The following is a 14,815-nucleotide window of genomic DNA, read 5'->3' as shown; positions in this document are numbered from 1 at the left end:
TCTTAATTTTTCAGCTCTAACCGGTTGCGAAGACAACGGAGGAAACAAAGAATGTCAGGAGAAAGGAGAATTCTTTACATGCATTAATGACGAACAAGATGTATCGAAATACAGATGCGAGTGCCAACCAGGTTACAAAATTAAGAACAGGAAATGCGTCGGTAAAATCATTTATGGTTTTCAGAGAATTTTCCTTTTATTTTAATTGAAGCAGTGGTGTTTATGAAACTTACAATGATCTTTAACAATATAGAAAATTGGTGTTTTTCACTCAATATTTTATATACAGTTTCTTAATTTTTTAGCTCTAACTGGTTGCGAAGACAACGGAGGAAATAAAGAATGTCAGGAGAGAGGAGAATTCTTTACATGCATTAATGACGAACAAGATGTATCGAAATACAGATGCGAGTGCCGACCTGGTTATATAATTAAGAACAAGAAATGCGTCGGTAAAAACATTTATGATTTTTAAAATTTTTTTTATTTTATTTTAATCGAAACAGTCTGGTCAGGACTGTTTGGTGTAGCTGGGCTCCTGAGGCCAATAATGGCCCTTTTCTCTATCATCCTGTAATGAGAACGTAAGCAAAAACAATAGACAGATTAAATAAAATGCAACAAATAATGGCACATGTCAAGGCTGAGAAAAAAGAATGGCACTTTGCCGTCGTAATAAGTAACAAATAATTGAATGTATAGAAAAGTACAAGACATATTTACAAGTAGGGAAACAATAATTACAAGAAGGAAAAAAAAATTCCAAAAATAGGAAAAATTAACAAATATTCATAATGAATGTGTTCATAAGATTCATAAGATCATGAAAAACTTCATTAACAAAAATGTGTTCCTCTGTTAAAGTAGAGACCGAACCGTCCTGGTTATTACCACTTGTGTCGGGTTGCTCTCTACACTAAGAATTACTCGGACGAAACAGTAGTTTTTATGAAACTTATAATGATCCTTATCAATACAGAAAAGTGGTGTTTTTCTCTCAATATCCTGTATACCGTTTTTTAATTTTTCAGCTCTCAAAACCTTTCATGGTTAACCGGAAACTGATGTTAAACTGTCGTTATATTCCTATTTTCTATTTACAGAAAAATTGCTAAATTATTTGGTTAAAGTTTCAATATCGAGGAATGTAGAAGTTATGAAATGGTCATATGTATGCAGTGTTCCCAAAGATAATAAAATCCAGGCAATAAATAAGTTCATTGTAATACTTTTTTAAATTTTTTTTTATTACGTGATGTTTCAGTCTTCTCTTTCTGCCAAGTGCCTCAAAAGGTTTTCCTTTCAGTAAAGTTCATCTTCGAATAGTTTGCGATATCCAATGTCTACACTTTTTTAACTTTTTTTTGACAGGTATTCTAAAAATGGAACACATTGTATTGTAAAAAATAACCAGACTAATACGTAAATCAACAGAAAGCTTATCTCAGGCTTAAATCGCTGGAAAACTTAAGCAATCCGCAAACTACTAAACCGCAAGCACTCCGCAAACTATCCTAACAACAGCGAAACTACTTTTAACATTATTTATTACTTATTATTCATCTTTTTTTTTTACCATTTGAATGTCTGCCTGAATCAACTTAAGTCTACTTAAGAAATTGTTCTACGCCGAAAATAACATGAAGTTTAACTTTTTACTGAAAAATTCTTCCTTCATTTATGGTAGAAAGTTTTGGATTGTTGGAATATAAAAAATGTAAAATATTTGTTATTATATTTCATTTTAAGTTCATAATTGCTTATTCGTAATTTTTTCAGCTTATTTGTCGTCTTCAACAGTAAGTGTTAGTTCAGATCCCACTTCGACAAGAACAATAAGTAATTGTAAGTATATAATCTTATTTAATAACATTAATATCCGAATTTCTTAAAAAAATATTTTATTTTAAACAATTTAGTTTGCTTAAATACTTATAACAGAAAAAACGCAATTACCAAATTTTATTTACTTAAAAACCTCTACTATCCGAAGTTCTCAATTTAGAAAGATCCTGATTCGTTTCTAACATTTTTTGTTTTTATTTCCTTTCCTTTGTAATGATGTGTTACCATGATGCATCCCGAACACAGAAATGTATTTTTTATTTACATTCCGTAAGTTACATTCCGTCATTTTTTATTTCTATTTCCTTTCCTTTGTAATGATGTGTTACCATGATGCATCCCGAACACAGAAATGTATTTTTATTTACATAGTTACATTCTGTCATTTTTTATTTTTATTTCCTTTCCTTTGTAATGATGTGTTACCATGATGCATCCCGAACACAGAAATGTATTTTTATTTACATTCCGTAAGATGCAATACTATGAGTATTATATCATACTGTAAGTTCATCTCTGAGTACATAATACTATGAGAATTCATTTGTTTACTATGTTGTCATGGATTTCGCCGGTGCACATAAGTAGACCTGCATGCTCTTGATTTTTTTTATTTTTTTATTTTTTTATATAACCGTCATTGAACAGCAGACCCGTATTCTGGGTTTACGACCACTAATGTTCAACTCTGTAGGTTTGTAATTTTGAACCCAACCCAGAAGACAAGGGAGCTTTTGAAGCAGGTATTGAGAGAAATTTGCTTTCGTGGAGGACTTTTTGATGGAACTAATCCGCAATTGCTTTACACAGAAAAGAAAAGTGCGAAAACCTCCCATGATTAACCTGACACCAAGGGGACTCTGAACCATGATCCGTCTGCCACTGAGGATATTTTACGTCAGCACTGTGGTAGGTGCAATTCAAATGCGATATTCGTATCAACCAGCCATCGCTTGGATTTGAACCCGGTTCACTTCATTGGAAAGGGTACGTTCTATCCCCTGCACCATCACGGCTCACATGTTCTTGATTGTATTTATTCTTAAATATTAAATAAATATAGATTCAAAAAATTTCCTACCGATCCTACTAAGTCGAAAGAAAAATGATATATTTTCAGTATAATTAAATTCTGAAATATTTAAAATTACTTAAGTTTTCGTGCACCTAGATTTGGTGTCATTTTCTTAAATTACTTTTATTCATTTGAAATTCTACCCAAATAAATTATATGTTCTACTTCTGTTAAAATTCTCTGAAAGCTTAAACATCCACAGTGAGAATAAATCTAAAATTTTTTATTAAAGCGTGTTTTTAGAAGCTAGGAAGGCATGGTTCAACCATGCAGACCGAGAAAATTCAGATTTTAAAGAATGACTAAGACAAAATACAAAATTTGTACAAAACAAACTTATATTTTCCAATCATGACTAGGTTCTGAAATTGCAGTTTATAAATGTATTAAAAGTGATTTATACCACAAACTTCAGTGTTATAGCTCCTTGTACGACACAAAAATCGTTACAATAGTTTATCCATATTTATTCATACTGTATTAATATATATTAGCTAATAAAATGTTTTTTTTTATAGCATCGACGACAGAAATATCAACAACAGAAGTTCAAAGTAGGTTTGTTACTGTCATTAAATCAGTCTCATTGAAATTATTTTATTTATTCTTCTTAGTATTATTTTCTCGTTTGTCTTTTCTTTTCTTATTATTTATTTAAACTTATTTATTGAATTTATAAGTTTTTGATTTTTTTTTAATTTTAAAAAATTGATGTTTTTGTTCCAGCATAGTTCCTACCTTTTTATGGCACGTTTTGATATCTTAATCATTTTTTATTCATTTTTATCTACTCGAAAATCAATTTTTGAACTAATATGATTCTCAATTCTTGTTACAATACACATTTCCTTAAGCTCTAAATTACCTACACTTTAATCATTAATTTTTTTTAATGACTTCAATGTTAAAAACATTAAGACTCGCTGATCCGAAATATCGTAAAAGTTTTAGTGGATATTGAAACATTTCTGGTTGAACCGTTTTAAGATTTAAGTGTTACAATGTATTGAACCGTTTTAAAATTTAAATGTTGCAATGTATTTTAATTTATTTTGAATGGACAGGTGCTTCCGTTTAATACCTTATATAATTTGTAAAATATTTTTACCTTTAGTAAAAGCATAGTATGATATTATTTATTATCTTTAGTTCATATTTTATTTTAATATTTTAAGGAAAAAAATGTGATTGTGGTGACAATTCCTATTCATGCCAATGGAATGAGAAAGGGGCACAACATTGCAGCTGCTTTCCAGGTTACGCTCAATTGGAGAATGTTTGTTCAGGTGATTATAATTAACTTTTAACTTGTTTTGGCTTGTCATGAGAAGTATAATTTGTTTTACAATTAAAAAAAAATGAGAAATAAAATTTTAGCAAATTAGAGGTGTTGATAAAAACAAGTTGCATGTGTATGTATACTTTAAAAAGTTTGCTGTCTAAAGCTATAGAAGAACCAATTAATGCAGAGCTGTATTTTTGCAAAAGCTGACTTTTAATAAAATGTAGATTATGATATTTTAAGCCAAAGCGAAGTTCAAAACGCGACGCCAAAATTATAACTCTCGTTTCCCATGTCATTGTGGTAAAATTTCGAAGCCAATTCTAGGCCCCATGTCTGCCATATAAATTCAATAATTTCTAGTTCCAGTTAAATATGTTTGAAAATTTTAGTTTATAGTTGTTAAGCTTATAATAGGATTGTAACAACTGAAAATTTCTTCAGGAATTTACATGTTTTGGTGTGGTTCCTTGATTTATAAGTCTCCAATGAAACAAACTTTTTATAGGAGAAAATATTATACTGGACACGAATTAATCAAATCTAAGTGATGAAACTCCTAGCCCACATAACATACTTCTTCTATGGATTTAATTTTAGAATCTGATCCAAGGCCTTCCCACCATTGAAGGTTTTAAAAGATCATGATTCCCATACCAAAGAAGAAAGAATTTGTTTCGAAATAATAAAGTTAGCAAACAAGCATCCAAACCGGAATTATCAACATTGTTGGAAATTTTGTTCTAAATTACGGTAAAAAAATCTAAAGCAGTCAACCCATCCAATTAACCTTAAAGTTTACGGTAAAGACTCTTCTTTTCACTTTTCCGGTTTTTAAAACCCTTTACTACTAGTACGGTTAACAAACCATGGATACAGAATTCTAAGTTTTTTTTAACCATTTACAATTAGCGTGACTTTAAAACCGTAATAAAGAAATTTAACTGGATATGGGAGGTAATTTAACAGATTTATGGTGTTGTCATCTACGCATGAGTATCGTGTTGTAATAGCCCAGGGTAACAAATTAGAGAGTTCTCAACACTGGAAACTCTTGATGTTACGAGGAATGGAGGAAATATTGCAGAGTCAAACCTAGGATTCGAACTCCAGTTCTGTCAGTTATGAGATTGACAGAATAACATTCTCGTCTGTAATAGATACTCATCTACTAGGAACTAAGTGTCTTCATTAAGTGGGTCTAGTTGGTGCAATAAAACTCTAAATGTTTAACCATATTAGATGAAAGCAATTTATAAACGTTTTCTCTTACAGTTAACAGTTTGAATATCATGTTATTTTTGTTTATTTGACTGTTTTTTTATGATTCTAACTGTATATTTATTTGATCATATCCAATTTTTCAAGGAGGGTATGATTTAGGAAGCTGGGGCTACGAATAACGCAGCTGGTTTCCTAAGTCGAATCACTTGAATACTTTCTAAAGACTTTTTAAGCTATTGCACAAATACTATTACCTGCAATATAATTTAGATAGCTAAATATATAAATATTTTAAGTATAATAAGCAATTATTTGAGACTGATAAATCTTTAAATGTAAAAAAGATTAAATTTAGTCATTTTCTTTTATGTTGTGAGAAGGGGAATTATATTTCCACTTATAGAATATAATTATTTAATGTAATGCATTTTCTTAATATAATTTTTAACATCATTAATTTATAATATCGTATTTTAATCTCATTTATATAATTTTTGTATAATATTTGTTACATCGTAAATTTTATTTCCACATCTAGAATATCGTTACATACACCTTTACTTTTTATCCATACATTCCAATTTTAATATTACTTGCGCATAAATTCGACGTTGAACAGCTGACCCAATTTTGAGTGTATGAAAACCAATGTTCACAACTCCAAAGTTTTCAATTTTAAACCCAATCAAGAAGAAAAGGGAACTACTGGATTAAGTATTGGGAAAAACTTACCTTCGTGGAGAAATTTTTGATGGGACTATGCCGGAATTGCGTTACATGGAGTGAAAACCAGAAAAACCTCCCATGGTTAGGCTGACGGAAAGGGGTGTCATGATGTGTCAACGATTGAGAATATTTTATACCAGCATTGTGGTTTGTGCGAACCTGGTGGGGAGTTCATATCGACCGGCATTTGCTGGCATTCGAACCCGGAAAACCTCATCAAAAGCTCACCGATCTTATCCCCTGAGCTACCATGGCCCTCTAGAAAGATATTGTAACACTCCCTCTCTTAAATAGATCATCGTAAAGCAATTTCCAGCCAACCAGTTTTTATTTACGCGAGGGTAGTGTCGATCTAGTTTAGAGAAAGACGTTAATCAGATGAAAAGAGGACAAAATGACTCTAAAAATTGTTAACAAAATACTTACGTATTTTAATTTTTTTTTCAGAATGTCACTGTGGCAGAAACACGGCGTCTTGTTTCTTTGACAGAAGCGAACGAAATATTTGCATTTGTCGTGATGGATTTGCTCAAAGAAATGGAACTTGCTCAAGTAAAGGAAAATAAGTACTGTAGATAATGAATTAAGAAGATAAAAAAATAGATATTTACAGTAACATTTTTGGTATTATAAAGACCATTCACCTATCACAATGCTTTTAGTAAGGATATATTTTATAAGATAAGGAAAAAAGTCAATGCCATTTTCAAGAGTAGAACTGTTAACATAAATAATATAAATTATTTTTATTTAATACAGCTTTAAGCAATTTAGAACAATCATATGGTGTGAAAAATTGCATTTGAGTTTCTAAATAAAATATGTTTCAGTCGAAATAAGCAATTTTTTATGAGCACTTAAATATAGCTATGTGATGTAAATTTGAAATCGTACAATCAGAAACTAAGAAACATTTCAGGGAAAGTTTTATTTAGTGGTTTTGCTGTCACTTCAATTCGTTTTGAAAATCTCTCCTATCCTTGTCAACAGAGGACAGAGGACACCACTATAAAAACAAAATTTTCTTGTAGAAATTGTATTTTGCAGCCAACTATAAAAAAAGTGATAGCATAGGTTTGGTACTGGTAACCCGCATAATTTTAACTGAAACACTGATATCCAAGTGAACGATTAAGCTTTAGTAAGAAAAATGAACTCTGATCTAATTAATATGAAAAAGAATTAAAAACTCAGTTATTATATCATTCATAATTTATTGAATTTTAATTATTAATAAAAATGATTAATTTGCAGTTTTAAAAAAAGTCACTTTCTAAAAAAGAAATAAATAGACAATTTTTTGAAAAAAATTATTAAACAAATTTTTAAATTACTACTTATAAAAATGGCAGTTGCCGTTAGAACGTTTCTTGTATGTGAAATTTAAAAAAGCAAAGCTATTTTTGATTCCGAACATAAAATAAAAATAAAACAAATAAAACTTTGTAACTGAAAACTATATAAATGAAAACTATGTTCTCCTCTGTTACCTATTCTCAAAAGTATTTGAATAAGAAATAAATTACCAGAAGCAGCAAAAAACTTAAGCTTAAGTCAAATTTATTATTTATTCTGTAATCACTAAAATTACTTTTTGTTAATATAGTGAATTATATAAGGAAAGAAAGCTAAATAAATGGTTTGTAATAAAAGGAACAAAAAGGTAAAAAGGGAAAGACTATTACTCAAGCTAAATTTCGAAATATTTTGCATTACAAATCACTGAATTTTCTTCATATAAATTTTGATATTTGCCTGTATTTTATGGTGAACTCAATAAGTATTAAATTCTAAATTAAGAGAGAGTAAACATATTTTTATATATAAAGTTACCATTAACATGATAACAGAGTTAAGAAGTAACTGAAAGTTAATTTATTTGGAAAAGTTCATTTCGGAAAAAAAAAATATTTATTTAAATCTGAAAAACGTAATTTAATCTTATTTAAAAAAAATATCAAATCAACATTACGACATTAAATTTTAAATATTTATGCAAGGAACAGATGGGAAAGTGATTAAAACCTTCGTACATTGTCAAAGCTACCACATATATACCACACATATTGATACCACACATATTGACTTACATATATACCACACATATTGAACATATCACATATATTGATAATTTTTTAAATGGCAACCTTTTCTAAAAGTAAACAATCTGGAGTGAAATGGGTCCCATTTTTGCAAAATTAAATCGAATAAATTAATACAATAATTTTGGTAACAGAATAGAAGATATCCTTGGAAAACTTTAAGATCTTTGACTATTAAAAATGCAACATATTTGAAAATAACAAATATATCCTATAGAAACAGCCTAAAATATCGTAACTAACAAGGCTTAATTAACAAAGTGACAGCGTACTTGGGAAAGTCCCTATTACTATAGCACTTATTACCACAATACCAAAATTAAATAAATCTGACATCAAGAACGAACTTTTTTTTTACACGAATCGTGCGAGAAACGGAGAAGTATCAAACTGTATGACACCTCAATAATTAGAAAGAAGATGTCTTAAGACGTTTATAAAAAATAAATAAAAGATTTTAATACATTATATTTTAATAGAAAAATAAGGAGGCATATGTTTGTTTTGAAACATTCAAAAGAGAATTTTTGGTTATATTTTTATTGTCCTTACATTTTTCTCATTCCATAATAATCAGGGCTTGTTTTCAGAAATATGCAGAAGTAGTGCAGACTGTTTAAACGGAGGGAAATGTTCATCAGATGGACATGAATCCTTCTGTAAATGCATTTCACCTTATACAGGAGACCGATGTGAAATCAATGAAATATGTGAAAGTATGAATGGTGCTTGCAATAGCATTGGAGCAGTTTGCCACTACATTCACTCCATTAAACAAGGATTCTGCATGTGCCCTCCAAACAAGATTTTCAACGAAGATTTAAAAAGATGTGAAGGTAAATAATTGAATATTAGCTTTGAATTTCGTTAAATATATGAAATAAAAATGTAATTCAGAAGTAAGATAATGTTTTTATGAGATTGCACTATTGAATCTTTTATTAAAAAGTTAATAGCTTTAAATTTTGCGAAATATATGAAATAAAAATGTAATTCAGAAGTAAGAGAATGTTTTCATGAGATTGCACTATTGAATCTTTTATTAAAGAGTTACCGTCATTTTACCAAATGTTGGCATTACACAGGGGGATTGAGCTAAATTATGAAAACACTTGCATACTAAATTTATGAAAACAAACTTTCTTTTAGCCGCAAATATTTCGGTAAAAGTGTCGGCACAATTTAATAGATCATACTCACAATTTTCATAAATGTTACTTTACCCCTAAAAAAATGGAGTGATCGAAATAAAAACAGGAAATTAATAACTTTTTCTAATTTTAATACCATCAATTTCGATATCATTCTATAAGATTACAATTTTTTTTATAAGAATGTTTTGTTTTTTTAATTATACACTGCTAGAAATTTCTCTGTTAAATAACAATTTATAAAATTTTTATTTCACCATATTTAAACAAAACAGTCAAATAACTATAAATAAGATAGCATTCAATATGTTAACTGTGAGAAAAATCGTTAATTAACTGCTTCCAACTAATATGATTAAACAACCAGAACATTATCACACCAACTAGACCCACCTAATGAAGTCACTTAGTTCCCTGCAGTTGGGTACATATTTTAGCCAAAAAGGCAAATCTGTCAATCTCATGACAACAGAACGCGGTATCGAGTTTCAGCGTTGGCACCGCAATATGCATGCTGGGATTCCAGTGTCTTACACCCCCCAATTTGTGACACTGGCCTGTTGGAGCATGATTAACTTACATTACATATTATCATACGATATCATTAACGCATGAATGGTAGCACATTAAAGCTGAACACAAAAAAGTATAATATTTCTCATGTCTTACAATAGGTAAAACAGCTAGAAGAACTAATTTCACCGCCTGCAAGATTCAGTTAATAAAACTTAACCATAACCTAACTTCAATGTCCATTGAATAGCAAAAAACCTAACTCCAATATCCAGTTAAATTTCTTTCTTACGGTTCAAATCAAATTATTCGTAAACTGTTTCAAAACCGCAAAGGTAAAAAATGCTTCTTAAAGTAATACCCCGTAAGTTTTACGCTTAATTGGACGAGCAGACAGCTATCAATTATTTTACCGTAATTTTAGAATGAAAATTCCGTGTGATGGTATTGAAAGAGAAATTAAAAGCGTTTAACTTCATGCATTCATTAAGTTAGATCGATGTAAATTCTGCATGGGAAAAAATTATATCATTTCTAAAAGCGTCTATAATGAATTTTCAAATTGTGCCAAGGGTTTTACCATTTATAATCTTCCGAAAAATTTTGTCTTAAAAGAAAGATTGTTTGTATCGAGTTTGCTTGCAGTGCTTACACAATTTTCTCCAACTCTTACATGCGTATAATTCCAAGTCATCGTTTTTACATGTTTCAAATTCTAAAAATGTCAAATGAAGAATAGCTATTCTGTAAAAATGTCTTTATGTGGAATTAATTTCTTCAAAATGTAAAATTGTGTAAGATATTGTAGAGAATTGTCATTATTTATTTATTATTCTTACTCAATTTAACTTTTTCACTATTTATTCGTTTCAGATAAATTCGAAATCACGTCTATCTTCTTTATAATTTTGTGCTTATCAACAGTATTACTTCTATTGTCAATAGTGATCTTAATCATTTTGCTAAAAAAGTAAGTTATAATCATTTTAAAACCCTATATAAAAAGTTTTCATAAATAACTAAAAAGAGGAACGATATTTAATTTAAATGAATTCTTCACATTAAGTCGCTTGTGATTATTTTTACATAAATTAAATGAAAAAAATTACATATTATCTATTGATTTAAGAGACTAAACAAAAAAACAACTATGTTTTCTTTACAGTATTTTATTTATTTTTTTTATTATTATTTTTTTTTTGCATTTTGCAAACTGGGAGTTAAGAATATTAAGTCTTAGAAAGGACATTTCAAAATAAAATTTGAATAATAAGTAAAATTACTCGTACTTTTTACTTTATTCACCCAAATCATATATTTTGATACAACTTTATTCCTTATTTTGGGAACTAATTTATGCCTGTTAACTAGGAATAATTTTTTAACTGAAAACAATTATTATTCAGTTAATCTATTACGAAATTAGGGGAAGGAAAGTTCTTTCTTTCGATAAAGCATTGCTTTTAATTTAAACAAACAATTATATATCCTAGAATGTTGATTTATTTTTTAATTGATCAATTTTTGACTGAAAAATTTAATATTACACTGCATAATTAATTTCAAGATTATAATTATAATTAATTTTTTAAAAAAAAACTTCAGCTGCTTTAAATTCTAATCGTAATATTTTTGCATTTTCAGATTTAGGAAGAAGTTGGAAAGCTTAAATGGCAAGTCACCTTAGAGGACTATGAATATTATGAGCAATTTTATATTGACACTATTTATTGTAAATAAATAACAATTTTTTAACTAATGTTTAATCTTTTAAGTGTCTTACAAATATTTCTTTGAAATCCTAAGCAATGCAAACATACCTAACTTAAATTTCATAAAACTGTAAAATATTGCCTTCAGCTAAAAGGATAAATGTAATATAAAGTCGTATAGACCTTCCGGCATGGTGGTTTTATCATTAGAAGAAACGCTTTTTGCGTGTGAAAGTAGCGGGTTTTAATCACGCAATTACTCAGGGCGCATCTTCGTGACGCGCTCTCACATGGGCTCAATGCTTTTCTACTTATGTTTTTTTTTTTTATTGAAAAACAACAGTTAAAAAATATTATCGTTAAAAAATTTTATCATTAATTTTGATTTTTATGCCTCTAACATTAAATTGCATCTTTTAAAATTATCATATCTAAATTATTAACTAAAGATACATTGATTGATAGTTGAAATATTTAGTTTACTTTGAAGTATAAAGTTTTTTTTATATTGTCGTATTGTGTATTATACCATCGATGAGCTGCTTATTATGGACACAGCTCAAAATGCGTCTTTTATGAAATGAACACAGCTCAAAATGCGTCTTTTATGAAATGAACACAGCACAAAATGCGTCTTTTATGAAATGGACGCAGCGAAAATACGAATATAAGAAAATGGATACGACTCGAAATGCTTCACTAAATATGGAGCAGTTCAAAATGAGCGTCTAAGAAATTGGAACATTTGAAACTTCTTTTATGAAAATTGTTCTCTCATTAAAAAATAAACTCTTGCTTTCAAAATCATTGATTATGTGATGTTGTCCAGTTGCCTAAATCACTTAGTACTTTTTTAATTAATATTTTTTGAAAACATATTAAAACTCAATAGTTTAAAATCGTCCATCTCGTGTGGGTTCTATAAACTTAAAATATAGTTATTAAATTGATGTTGATCGAATTCCAATTTTTCAAAACCACTTAAGCGTTTAATGTTCCAAAAAAGAACATCTGTAATATCTTCAGCTAAACTTAACCCTGATGTCCGGGACTTAGCTACACTCTGAAGTAAAAAAGTATAGAAGAGAAAGTGTGAAATTTGATTGAACATTAAAATTTCACACACATTTGTCGCTGTGTCTATTTTCTTAAGCATAAATTTTGAGCTGTGTCCATTTTCGCAAACACCAATTTCCTCTTGCGTCAATTTTAAAACACACATTACGAGATAAAAAAGCTCATCGTGTAGTGATCTAGTCGACATGAATTAGTAATCTATTATAAATACATTAACCTAGAATTTATAGTGTTTTAACGTGGAATCTCTTCTAACAATAATTTTAAGTTAAGAGATAAATATAAGAGTAAACAAGAAAAAATATTATAGAGATAAATATAAGAGTAGACAAGAAAAAATATTATATCACCTTGTTTACATTTTTTCTCAAAATTATACGAAGAAATACATGCTAAAAACCCTTTTCTGTGTAGCATATTATCTTAATATATTATTTACATAAATTATATATTAAATATATAGTCAAAATTTATTATTAATTTTTCATTGTTTATTATTTAGAAATTAATGATTTATTATTATTATTATTATTATTATTATAAGGCAGAACAGACATAATATAGTTTCAATATAATCAAGAACCTTCTTCAGCGTCAAAATTCAAAATGAANAAATTATATTAACTAATGAATAACATTAACTATTTTTTTTACATAGAAAGAGATTAGAAATGATTAAATAGAAATACACATTTTTAAAACAAAGGAACTAGAAAGACGGGAAATATTAAATGTCGATATTATGATATCAACAAAAATACAGTTTTGGAAAAGTAAAAACAAATCAAAGTGCGATATCTAAAACATTAGTAGTCCCGCAGTGGACTGATCGTTAAGACACGGTTCTCATCAGATCACCGAAGTCAAGCATCACTGGCTGCGGTCAGTGTGCGGGTGGGTGACCCACTTGGATCAGTCTGCGTAGGGACCGAGGGTGTGCGGTATTGGTCCTCGTTAAACTGTGCTACCGTAAAGTGCTCGACTTCGCGCGCAGGTCGTCGGGCTACCGAAGCGGGGGTGCCATCCCCTCCGCAGAGGATCAAAATTGTGATGGCATGTCTTCGGATCATCCTCCGGGATGTTTCCCAGACCGTCGCCAATAGCCCATTGTGCAGCTCTAGTGCGACGTAAATTAACAACAACAACAACAAAAACATTAGTAATTAGAATTAAGTTAAGGATTTTGAAATAAGAAGTACAATTTTGAAAAAGTAATCTCTAAAATTAGAATTGTAAAAATTGATTAATAAAATGTGCAAGCAGCTACAGATCAAAAATTAATAAAAACAACATTTCCAAATTTGCCGACCAGGTGGTCGAGTGGTTAGCATGCCTGACTGCTTAGCCGATGGCTGCGGGTTCGAATCCCGCTCAGGGCATGGATGTTTCTTTCTCTCTCTATGTCCTTTCTTCTGTGTGATTGGGGGAATGTAACCCGACCTATAAACGGGTTTGTAGCTGTATGACGTGGGTGAGCCATAGTGCCCACTGGGTAACGATAAGAGAATAGTAATTCTGGCATTCCTGAGGCCAATGGGAAATAGACCCAAGTACCCGCCATTAACCAAAAAAAAATTACTAAATTTCGAAAGTTAAATGTGTATTAAATTTTTCTTGAAACATTTATATTTTATTGTTGAAACATTTATATTTTATAGAAATTTAATATTTTTTAACTCAGAAAATAAAATATTAAAATTTAACTAGTTGACAGCTCCCACATATATTGAGTTTATTTTACAATAATTAGAAGACTGGAGACATATCAACAAAAAGTTTCGTATCCAGAACACGAAACTTATGCATCACATAACATTTTTAATGTGGATAATCTCGTGAAAAAATAGTAAGCTACGAAAAATTTATTTTCACTTTTTCTCCAATCTCATGGATTCCACTGAAAGCTTATATTTTATGAAATTTGTTACTTCTTAAAAATTATTGCCGAATAGCGCTTACAGCTAGTCTATTGCTACGGTTTCCTTCTACAATCCTTTACCGTTCCATAAAAAATATTTCTCACTAATTGTTTCATTTACAACTTATTCCCTGCGATATTCTCATTAATTTGGGGAAATTTTAGATTAAAATACCCTTTTTATAAAGTG

The 14,815-nt window shown here is 29.4% G+C and overlaps 1 protein-coding gene across 1 annotated transcript in view; it reads left to right on the top strand.

The window, feature by feature from the left end:
* LOC107438888 (neurogenic locus Notch protein-like) overlaps nt 1-11,671 on the top strand; it is a 60,207-nt gene extending 48,536 nt beyond the window's left edge. The window contains exons 15-23 of the mRNA XM_043053592.2: nt 15-161; nt 306-452; nt 1,780-1,845; nt 3,439-3,474; nt 4,096-4,206; nt 6,600-6,704; nt 8,845-9,090; nt 10,792-10,888; nt 11,563-11,671. Coding sequence (XP_042909526.1) covers nt 15-161; nt 306-452; nt 1,780-1,845; nt 3,439-3,474; nt 4,096-4,206; nt 6,600-6,704; nt 8,845-9,090; nt 10,792-10,888; nt 11,563-11,605 — 998 coding nt within the window. The 3' untranslated portion in view covers nt 11,606-11,671. The remainder of the gene's footprint in view (nt 1-14; nt 162-305; nt 453-1,779; nt 1,846-3,438; nt 3,475-4,095; nt 4,207-6,599; nt 6,705-8,844; nt 9,091-10,791; nt 10,889-11,562) is intronic.
* The last annotated feature ends 3,144 nt before the right edge of the window (nt 11,672-14,815 follow it).

This window comes from Parasteatoda tepidariorum, unplaced genomic scaffold (assembly GCF_043381705.1).
Source record: "Parasteatoda tepidariorum isolate YZ-2023 unplaced genomic scaffold, CAS_Ptep_4.0 HiC_scaffold_13, whole genome shotgun sequence".
Classification (NCBI taxonomy): Eukaryota; Metazoa; Arthropoda; class Arachnida; order Araneae; family Theridiidae; genus Parasteatoda; species Parasteatoda tepidariorum.
This window is presented reverse-complemented; position numbering and strand designations above follow the sequence as displayed.